Source organism: Vigna angularis, chromosome 1 (genome assembly GCF_016808095.1).
Source record: "Vigna angularis cultivar LongXiaoDou No.4 chromosome 1, ASM1680809v1, whole genome shotgun sequence".
In the NCBI taxonomy this organism is placed as follows: domain Eukaryota; kingdom Viridiplantae; phylum Streptophyta; class Magnoliopsida; order Fabales; family Fabaceae; genus Vigna; species Vigna angularis.
Window position 1 is genome coordinate 56,488,352 of NC_068970.1, and position 11,933 is coordinate 56,500,284.

General features: G+C 28.0%; 1 protein-coding gene across 1 annotated transcript; it reads left to right on the plus strand.

Annotated features, from left to right (window-relative positions):
• The first annotated feature begins 8,304 nt into the window (after positions 1-8,304).
• LOC108321973 (uncharacterized) lies at positions 8,305-11,694 on the plus strand. The gene is made up of 7 exons (XM_017553900.2): positions 8,305-8,758; positions 9,350-9,436; positions 9,529-9,789; positions 9,898-10,062; positions 10,167-10,220; positions 10,343-10,489; positions 11,098-11,694. The coding sequence occupies exons 1-7, from the start codon at positions 8,594-8,596 to the stop codon at positions 11,473-11,475; spliced, it is 1,257 nt and encodes a 418-aa protein (XP_017409389.1). The 5' UTR covers positions 8,305-8,593; the 3' UTR covers positions 11,476-11,694.
• Positions 11,695-11,933: the final 239 nt, after the last annotated feature.

The window sequence follows — 11,933 nt, forward strand, 5'->3', positions numbered from 1 at the left end:
TTATCCTTAAAAATAACTAATTTGACTACTAATATCACATAAGTTTTCACAAAACATAATTACATTAACAAACATACTTACATCAATATAGTAACCATTGCGATTTATGGAAGGTAAAAAGTAACTATATAGTTTTTTATAAAGCACTTAATTTTTTTTTTCCAGAACTACTTACCAAAATCAATTTGACAAACATAACACATCAAAAACTTCACACATATACATACATTATCAAACATATATTCATGCAAACATAACTACCTTAGATAGCATACAACGATGACTATTTAGCAAAACTATTAGGCACTTCAAGCTTGGAAATAATTTCACAAAGTTATTGCCTGATGTTAGACAACTATTATCCATCACCACAAAAAAAAAACAAGAGATCAGCATCTCTCAGCAACACACAAGTATTGCCCATCGATAATCTCATAGTGTTAAATGAGCATTGTGACACGTGGTAGTAGTGGTGTCATTTGTCAAAGTCAATGTCATGTGACAATGTTTTATATTTAATTTAATTTTTATATTTATTTTTTTTGTTCAATTCAATTCTAATTTTTTTTAAATAAATAATTTTTTTATGAAAAGAATTAAGATTAAATTTAATTTTACATAAATATTATGCTAATTTTTAGGGAACTATTTAGTTGATTTTTAACTCACGTATAAGTATTAAATACTTTATGTGATTTTTCAACTGTAAACATCTGAAACCATGGTAATAATTTCTACTTCTAGAATTTTCATTTTAATTTTAAACTAACTCTAACTATAAATAATAAATAATAAATATTTAATAAAAATATAAATTTTAATACAAAATAATAAAACATTTATATACAAATATGTTTTAGTCTTTATTTAGAATATGACAAAGTTCCTACACTTTAAAAAATTAAAATTATGACTGAATTAAAAAAATAAAAAATTGAATTGAAAAAATAACAAATATAAAAATCAAATTAAATATAAAATATTTTGATATTAATATGTCACACGTAATATTGTGGTTGATAAGACGTGATAGTGATTGTGACATGTAATATTGCTACAACCATGCAACATGATGATAGCTTGACATGTAAATATTATTTAAAATTAAGAAATTTTAAAAAAAAAGTTAAAAGAAAATAAAAAATCACTAATTGTAGCATATACAATTTACTGTACATTAATTATTTAAACAGGTTAACAAAAAGAATTAAATTAAATAAATTTGATGAAAATTAGAAGTTTATTAAAAGATTATACTGTGACTGAATTAACAAATGAACGAAAATATAAATTTAATTAATATTTTAGTTTTGAAAAAAAAAAGTTGCTTAAGAATGGTTAATGTTTGAATGAAGTTGCAACATTGGATTCCCTTTTGAGAGTTTCGAAGATTCATTGTACCGTTGCGTAATTTATTTTACACTACTTTTTACTTTGGCGCCTCGAACCGTACGGATATGGATTCTATCACGGGTGCGCGTGTGATGTGCGTGTGATGGATGAAGGTACACGTGTAGGGCCAGTGATGCGGTTGGGTTAAAGGGTCCAAACAAACTCTATCTTTGTTTTGTGTCATCGTTAGTGATGAGCTTGCAGTGCAACATGACGAAACTTCTGTCACTAAACCTGCTACGGCTTCTCCATGGATAATGATAAGGATCTCTCAAATACCTTTTTTTAAATATACATTTTTTCTATGTCAAAATTATTTTTAGAGGTAATAATATACTTTTAGATGTTTAACTTGTGACGTGTTTGTGTAAACAAATTTATGTAGTGAGTTGGTCAAAGAAATTTTTCTTAATTCTGTTAAAACGCCATGCCTCTATTTCCGTTGTAAAAATCAAAATTTAAACATAAATTGTAAATATGGATAAGTTAGAAGTTTTATATTTTCTTAATGTTTTCAATTAAAGATGATATAAAAAATATGAACTTATTTACAATTCATTTGATGAGTTAAGTAACTTCTTCGCATACGCATTTGTAGTTTTTTCTTAATGAGTTTATTAAAAAAATCATACTTATGTTATTTTCATCTATTTTTTTTTCTCTTTATTGAACACAATATATAGGAACGGTAAAATAATCTATACTTGCTAATAATGAAGGCTCATTATACGACTATCACGATATCTTACTCAAAGATATTAACAAATTTTAATGAAATATTTATTTGTTAAATATAAGTAATCAAAATAAAATTACTAGTAAAATAAATACTTTAAAATTTGATTTTATATATTTTTATTAAACTTAGTAAATTAAAGTTATTTTACAAAACTTTAATTTTTAAAAATTTAAATTTTGAAGCAACTCATTTACTCTATTTTATAGAGATACTAAATTTATGTGTATTAGATAACTTGATTTGAATTGTATTTAAAACTATTCTTTTCATCCAAAATTTTATTTTAAAGATTTTCTTAAAATATTTTTATTTCAAAAATTTTAAAAACACGATGTAAAAAAATATTTGTAGATATATATGAAAATTCGCATGTATACAAAATTTCATGGATGTTTTTTTTTTAATTGCTTGACATATAACAAAACAGGTATCATAATTGATGTTTTTAGACATGACCAATAAAATAGATAATATATATAAAAGTGAAATTAATTATATATGAAAAAATTTATCTTAAATATACATAATTTTTTCATGTAAAATCTTGTACGAATTTTCAGATTTTTATTTACGTAATTAATTTCTTAAACTCAAAACGTGTTTTTTTCACGTTAAATATAAATTGTCTACAATTGAATCTATACCAAAACTTTGAACTGTTTTTATTTAATTTCAAATGTATAGCATGAAACAATTGTTTGAAATGTTCTGTTCTATAATTTCCACATTATTTATAGTAGAAAAGGATGGTACGTAGAGACGGAAGAATAAAACAAAAGTGATAACTTTATACATGCAAAGATACAACAGTGTTCTTTTACATCTTGACAACAAAAGACAGATAAAAGTAGTTTCCTATTTTCTAAAACTATGAACTTGTCACAGTATGAGTTGCATATTTAATCGTTTTATTTCATCTTTATTAAACTGCTTTAAGTAAAAAAGAATGATAGTATAACAATATTTTTCTGACAACATTTTAAAATTATCTACGTGTTATTATGTGATTATTTTAAAATTATCTACGTGTTATTATGTGATTGATCCAAAATTAATCTACAATCAATAATAATAATCATAAACACCAATCACATAATAACAAATAGGTGGTGTTAAAATATTGTCAAAAAATATTGTCAAATATTATTATCTTTAATAAAACTCTGTTATCTCCCTCCTGTGTTTCTGTTGTATTATTATTAAATTAAATAATATAAATGTGCAGTGAAAGACATCTATGATAATATTCGAAAGTATTAAGCATGAAATTCAATACGAGAAAAAGTTATCATAATTTTACTAATAATCTAAATTACATGAATTATAACATTAGACGATGATGAAAAATAAGAGGAAATATTTTATGTTTTTTTTTTGATATATTATTTCTTTTATTTTTTTATCTTCTACAATTTTCCGTTTCCACTTTAGTAGATTCCATTTATTTATTTATGAAATATGTGAAATATGATATCTTCTACAATTTCATTTCAATCTTTTATATTTTAATTTCACAATTAACTAAATCTATATTTTAGTTGTTATTTTTATCCATATTAATTTGTAAGATAATATTTAATTATTAAGCTAATATTATAAAATCTTAAAAAATAAGAGCGTAGTTGCGAGAGGACTAATGTTTTTGAATTTCAGCATAGAGAGACACTTTCCACTGATAATTATTTTATTCCAAGAAAAAAATGTTCTTCTATTAAATATTTTTAATTAAATCAGTAGAATTATTTTTATGTTCATGTTTCTAAAGACCTAAAAATAGTTAAAGAATAAAATAATCTTTATAAGTGAAACTTAATTATTTTATTGTTAAAAAGTTAAATTATACGTGAAAAAATAAGTTAATCAATTTTTATTTTATAAAAGTTACAATTTTTTTTAGAAAAGTGTTATCTTTATTTATACCTTTTAAATTTTGTTGACTTCATTGTTTATTTTGTTGAAAAACATAAACTAACATAAAAGTTCTAATTTAGAGCACAACAATTATGTTAATCAAAATCTCCAAGAAAGTAAGATAAATATTTAGCATGTTTTTTTGTCACTTTAAAAATATGTATTTTTAGGAGGGAGAAGGAGAGATGTGCTTGCATGTGATTCTTTTTGAGTTTAAGATTAATCTTTTTTTTTTATGATTATTTTTTTATGATTATTTTTAGACCATCATCTAAGAGTTAAAGCTTTTGAAGCATAATTTTATAATAGTATCTACATATTGTTGAATATTGATGTTGAATATAATATTGGTCTTGAGTCAATTGATTCTATTTAAGATAGATTTTGAATTGAATATAATAATTTTGATATAAAAATCAGTAAAATCACTCAAATAAAGTCAAGTTAATCATATATATATATATATATATATATATATTATGTGAAATTATGTAAACTCATTTAACAAGTAACTTCGTGTCATAACATATACCATAATGTTCTAGTAGAATAAAACGATGACTTGTTGTAAGAGTTATTTATATTACATATATTTATAAATGAAGTGAATATAATTAATGGTGAAATTACTATGTTAAATTATTGATAATAGTGAAATGGTAAACATATATTTTTCATTTCAAAAATCATCTTTGTTTAAGATTTTTTGTAATTATTTTCCTAAATACTTATAAAAAAGAAAAACAACAATGATAACCTAAACAAGTTTCCAAAGTCTAAAATTAAGTTATGCATAAACTAATTTATGAAAGTTTTATCTTGTAATTTCTTTAAATTTTTGTTTTAAATTTATATACTTTTTACTATTTTTTCCTTTCTATTCTTGTTTTTTGTTTAAAAAATTTGAATGTATATTTATCAACGCACTATTTTTTTTATATAGTTGTAACATTTTTATAGCATAAATTATTTCGTTATTCGGTACAGTTAACAGTGGAAGATCGAATCCAAGGTTTAAGATTTGAATAAACCGGTCTGCAATTTATTACAACAGTTCCAATGAATTAGACACGTTTATAAGTCAAGTTTTAAATGACAGTTTTCTAAATAAAAAAATATTCTTATTTGAAAAAAATATATATTTAAATCTAAACTTTACTCTTTTTTAAAAGAAATAGACATAGTAAACTTTAATTTCATTATTTTTAAAATTATTATATTTACAAATAGATATATTCATTTTTAATTTTATTCCCGTTCTAAAGGTAGATTGTCAGAATTTTAATTTCATTTTTAATTTTTTTTTAATTTATAATATAAATAAACTTTTCGTGAAAAGCACATTGGATGAAAAACTTTGTTAAGAAAAATACTTTATAAAGAACACGTGGTCAAGAAGATCTAGAAACCAGTGCTTTGATTTTCACAGAATATATTTTCATCAACCTTACACAGCAACAAAATTTATTTAAAATAGTTTATTTTAATAGACAACAATTTAAGTCTCGGTGTAAAGAATAAATGAAGATGAGAAAATTGAATAAATTTATAGAGTGAATATATTTAAGTTTGGGGTAAAAGTAGTGTTGTAATATGTTATATAGATGATTTATTAATGTAAAAAAAATGAATAAATTTTGTGGAAATATTGATAAGTGAAAAGAAAATAAGTATAATGGAAGAGGATTCCTAGAATAATGGAAGAGAGGTTTTAAAATTGGAAGAGAGGAATCTTTGTCTGTGGAAGAGAGGATTAATGAAATGGTGGTGGATGCGACGCCAAGTTACAGCTGATTCTCTGAGAGATTTGCATAATTATTATGTTATATATATATATATATATATATATGTGTGTGCATGCACCAATATCACCAAAATTATTATATTTTTTCATCGGATTCCCTTTGAATGATTAAACATAATGCAGCTTTTATTTTCACCCTGAAATGGGCCCACTTCTTCATTCATCAAATCACCAATTATTCATTCACATTATCCTCTCGATTCTTCATGGAACAACAACACTGCCTACTTATCTCAGTCAATGGGTCAACGAATTAACCACACTGATTATGTTCTTTCAAAACCCTGCACACACACACACTAATAATAATATATTAATCTGCATTATAATTAAACTTTTTTTCTTAGGATGTCTTGATTTTTTGTTAAGATTTGGATTTCAGGAGAAGTGCGTGGAAAATATGAGAGGAATTTGTCAGATTTAGAGGTCGTATAAAATAAATTTTTAAGTGAAATTTATGAAAATTTGTGAAGGATTTGGATGATACGATACATTTTTTTTAATAGATAAAAAATTAAGATATTAAATTGTCTTTAATATTATGAATAATATCAAATGATAAGTTTAACACGTAAATTTAAACTTATAAATTAAATAATTAAACTAATTATCTTTATTTAACTTTTATATATATATATATATATTTAAGTCTTTTTCTGTAAATTGATTAAAAACAAAATCATAAATACAAAAATCATGGCCATCCTACAATTAAGGACAATTATATCTTCTCATAACTTGTTTATAAAAGACGTTTTGAGTTACATTTGCTAAGTTTAGTGATATTTGATTGAAGTTATTAACGTCTTAATAAATGTTGACTGATCTGAAAAATTAGTATATAAACTTGTGACTGATTTATTTTTTTTCCTACTTCTTTTCTCGTTGGGATTTGAACTTTAATATAATACTGTTATAATCTACAGTACACAAATACAATGTTATAATCTATAATACACAAATACAATGTCAAAATCGTTTACATATTAAGTTTATCTAATTCCAAACATGTTAGAACCGATTCCATTGTCTTTTCATAATGAAATCAATTACAACATCAATAAATTCGATTCCAACTCATTTGTATAGACTATGAAATCATTTTTAATTTCAAATACACATGATTTCATCCTCAAATTTCTCTTCGTTAATATTTATAAATAATTGCTGACCACAAACAAACACACAGCCTTAGTTTGGTTTTCAAAAGAAGATTAATGTTTTCATAAGTAAAAAAAAGAAAAAAATTAGTTTGAATAAAAATAGGAAGTAACGGATAGTCACAGTCAGAACACAGGACAAAAGTTGCTCTTTTTACGTTTAAAAGCAACGGCTTCAGTCTCGTCTGTGGCAAAAGAAAGGAGAAAAAAAAGTAAATTTCACCGTCAAAACTGAAATCTGTTTTAAGACTTAAAAAAAAAAAAAACTCTTTCTGGTTACATTTTACAACTTATTTTTTTAGATTAAATGTGTGTCTTTGATCAAGTTTTAATTTTGATTTTTATATTATAAAATTAATTAGTTCATAAATTAAAAAATATGTAAATTTATTTTTTAACTAAATATGCATCAATAAAACTTTGTATTTGAGTATTAAATTTAGGCTTAATAAATTTTGAGAAGTTTATTTATTCTTACTTTTATTTCTTAGTTCTTATTTTATTTAAAATTTTTGAAAATAATATGATATTGTTAAAGAGGTGTGAATCCGGATTTCTGTAATTTTTCTATCCTCTCCAAAAGCATTAAGTAATATAGAAAAAAAAAACTCTAAATCACTGAGGCATTATTACTTCTCATATAATGTCAACACTAAACAAAAGAAACATATTAACTTTCTTAAAATAAAATAAAAAATTATATAAAGTAAACTCCTCATCACACATTAAGAAAAAGAAAATCTATTAAAACTTAAATTTAATTTAAGTATAAAGAAGAGATATAGTGACATATATTTTAGAGGCGGAAGAATTAAACTAATAATTTCTTTTATTTGGATATTTTCAAAATCTTTTTTTTTTCTCTTTGGTGTTTGAAATGCAAAGATAAAACGGTAAAGGCATTGGGTTCTGCACACACACACTCTCACTTGACAATTCGCAATTTCACATCAGTGGCTATCTAAACGACAAAAAAGCTAGCGTGAGGACACTGCACACATTCATGAAAATTACGAACACACAGACCCACAATTCATTTTTCTTCTTTTTTATTTTTTTTCTTATTCCTTTGCCACCCTTTTTGTTTTTCCCCGTGCAAACATCTAACCCGATTTTATTATATAAAAAAGTAGCCAAAAAAAAAACCTTTTTTAATTTTATGGAGAAGAGCGAGAAGAAGGCGAAGATAGTGGTATGTAACACAAGTGAGAGGAAAATGACAAGAAAGAGGGAACTAGAAAGTGACGGTTTTTGTTTAACTATTTAATGAATGAATAATGAATATGAATAGTTAATGAGATATAATATTATGAGGATGATGGAAAGTGGAAGGAGAGAGAAAAGGGTGATTTGAAGAAAGAGGAATAAAACAAAAGAGGGTTAGCTTAGTGTGAGATGTGTGTGGGTGGCTGTTTAGTGGGTGCCCCTTTGGCTTCATAGAAAGTGAGAAAGTGGGGTGAGGTTGGGCTAGTTGGTAGTCCTCATTGCAGTTTTTTGTGCCTGAAGAAGGTGAAAGGGAGCAAGTTCACTCTTCAAAGGTTTTTAGGGGTTGAGTTCAGACTGCATTTTTTGAAGGGTCGTGTTGTGATGGGTTCTAGTGGTGCTTCTGCTGTGACCATTCTCCTTCTTTTCTGCTTGTGGGGTGTCTTCATCTCCCTATCTTCTGCTGCTAGGCTCAGTCTTTCAAGGCAGAAGCTTGAGGTTGCTAAGCACTTGAATCGCTTGAACAAGTCTCCTGTCAAAACCATTCAGGTTTCTCTATCTTTCTCTCTCTCTCTCTCTCTGTCTCCCTTTCTTATTGTGTTTTGAGATGTTCTTCATTCAACCCCATTTGGGTGTTTCTTCTTGTTTTAATCTGTTTGGCACACAATAAAAAAGATTACTTTTTTGGTTTGGTCTTTGGTTGTTGCAAGTGAGATGTTACTGAAATGATTCTTTACCTTTCAAACACTTTCGGTTAAAATATCCTTTCTTTGCAGCTGCTATTTCTATTTCCGCTATGTTATTTTATGGGTTCTTCTCTCTCTGTTCTGTATAATGTAGATCGTTATGTGGGTGTGCTGATTTCTTAAGCAAACTGTTTTTTTCCTCCTACAAGCAGCCCCCAATGTTTAAAAGGAAAATTATAGCCCTAGCCCTTTTGATGGATTATTATTGATTAAATTTTGAAGCAGTAACTAGAAAGTACGGAAATAAAGAAGTGCGTAATGATTTACTTTTTTTTTCTTCTGTTTAATGAGCCACTGGATTTGATGTAGTTGTCAGATGCTAACAAGGTTTCAGATTTTTTGTACATGGTGTTTTCGTCGTTGGTAAAATGACATGATTTTTTTTGTGTTGCAGAGTCCAGATGGGGATACGATAGACTGTGTACCTGTTTCGAAGCAGCCTGCATTTGATCATCCATTCCTCAAAGATCACAAGATTCAGGTCTACTTTCTTCACTCAAGATCTATGCTTTCTGTTCATTGTATTTTTTTTTACGAGTATTTGCTAACCAATACCATGCTTTGATTTAACAGACCAGACCATCTTTCCACCCTGAAGGGCTTTTTGAAGAGAACAAGTTATCTGAAAAGCCCAAAGCAAAAGTTCATATCCCTATTAGTCAGGCGTGGCATGCGAATGGTAGATGCCCTGAGGACACAATACCCATCAGGAGAACTAAAGAGGAAGATGTTCTGAGAGCAAGTTCGGTCAGAAGGTATGGTAGGAAGAAGCACAGAGCAATTCCTAAGCCTAGGTCTGCAGAGCCTGATCTAATTAACCAGAGTGGTCATCAGGTAAGAACTTTTTTGAGGGCCTTGTGCTATCAGATTCTCTTGTTTCCTCTACTAATCTGTAGCCTTGGTCTAATTTCCTAATTGTGTTTGTGGTATTTTTTTTACCAGCATGCTATAGCATATGTTGAAGGAGACAAGTATTATGGAGCCAAAGCCACGATAAATGTGTGGGAGCCCAAGATACAACAACCTAATGAGTTCAGCTTGTCTCAGCTGTGGATATTAGGAGGCTCATTTGGTCAAGATCTCAATAGCATTGAAGCTGGCTGGCAGGTAATAAGAATCACTATTCAGTTAGTCTGAATGTGAAAACTAGGCATCTGTTTTTAACTTAGTTATACTTGTAAATTGCAATGACTCCTTGTGCCTGATAACAGGTAAGCCCAGATTTATATGGTGACAACAACACACGGTTATTCACCTACTGGACTGTAAGCTTCCACCTTTTGAACTTATATGTTGAACAATGTGGCTTTCTATTTTTTTAGTTCTAATGTATTTGTTAGTGATAGAATAATCTTTTTTTTCTAAACTCACTTTCTGCATTTTGTAGAGTGATGCATATCAAGCAACTGGCTGCTACAATCTTCTCTGCTCGGGGTTCATTCAAGTGAATAGTGAAATTGCAATGGGTGCAACTATTACCCCAGTTTCTGGATACCGAAACTCTCAGTACGATATCAGTATACTTATCTGGAAGGTAAATTCCCAGGAGTTTTTCTACTCATTAATCTACAAAAAGAAACCATCTTTGAGCATCATCATTCTTCCAACAAGGTGTTTGACTTGTGGACCATTGTAATGTCTCAAGTCTTTGGATTGTTGAAAATATAACATCTTTCAACCGACCGTATGAAACATGACATGTGGAAAATACCAGATGCAAGTGATTGATAATTCATAGCCAGTATAAGAATCTTGAGTTTTTCCAGTGTTCACTAATTAGCTAGCTAGTAAAAGCTTTTTTACCTAGCATCAGAGCATTGGTGGCAGTGAAGAATCTTCTTTATTATGGCCCAGATCCCTGGTATCTCCTCCCAACTTCTTTTGATCGAGAGTTGGATATGGACCCCAATTGCATTGTGATGGGACACTGTTAATAATTCAACCTTAGAAACCTTAAAAATAGTCATGAGATGCTTATACTCATGCCTATAAATGCCAGCACATAGTACATGTATTTTAAGCCTTATGACTAATATAGTACAAAATTCCTTCTGCTGTTATTAATGTTGAGCTAAGCAACATACTTATTAAAGACATGAACTTTGTTACTGTTATTAATTAGTTATCTTCTCTATTTTGTAGGATCCAAAAGAGGGACACTGGTGGATGCAATTTGGGAATGACTATGTGTTGGGGTATTGGCCTTCTTTCCTCTTCTCATACTTGGCTGACAGTGCTTCCATGATAGAGTGGGGAGGTGAAGTTGTTAACTCTGAGCCTGATGGTCAGCATACTTCAACTCAAATGGGCAGTGGTCATTTTCCTGAAGAAGGGTTTGGCAAATCAAGTTACTTCAGGAATATTCAAGTGGTTGATAGCTCCAACAATCTCAAGGCTCCCAAAGGCCTTGGCACCTTCACTGAGCAATCAAACTGCTATGATGTTCAAACAGGCAGTAATGGGGATTGGGGTCACTACTTTTACTATGGTGGCCCTGGTAAAAATCCTAATTGTCAATGAGTAATGAAAAAAAATGAAAAAAAAAATGAAAAATTGCAGCCTATTGTATCATTCAATCTAGTGTTAAAGCTCTTCTCTACCATCTTGTATACCCTTTTCTGTAGTGGAAAGTTTTGACTGGTTTTTTCTTTTATATTAAAAGATTCTCCATGTAAGCAAGTGGAGTGAAGTGTGGCCAAGTTTCTCAAAAGCCTAAAGAAACAGGCCCTGCCTTTATAACATCTCTGTATTTTATTTGTTTCTCCACTCCTCTCTCTTGTAGGAGTGTTTGTCAATGGAAATGGAGCTAGTCTTTTGTGATTACCAAAACTAGAATGAGTCACACCATAATTTTAAATGATGATATGGTACATAAGACCATGCTTTGAATGAAAACCAGTCAAATAAAAAAGTGAGAAAAAATGAAATGGTGTTTAGCTTTGGACTGAAAGATGCTGCAAAAGTATTGCATGTGAGTA

Bases quoted from the DNA above. Each gene is read 5' to 3' on its own strand.
- LOC108321973 (XM_017553900.2), top strand. From the start codon at position 8,594: ATGGGTTCTAGTGGTGCTTCTGCTGTGACCATTCTCCTTCTTTTCTGC. The intron at 9,437-9,528 runs GTCTACTTTCTT...TTGATTTAACAG, and splicing joins TCAAAGATCACAAGATTCAG to ACCAGACCATCTTTCCACCC. The intron at 9,790-9,897 runs GTAAGAACTTTT...TTTTTTTACCAG, and splicing joins TTAACCAGAGTGGTCATCAG to CATGCTATAGCATATGTTGA.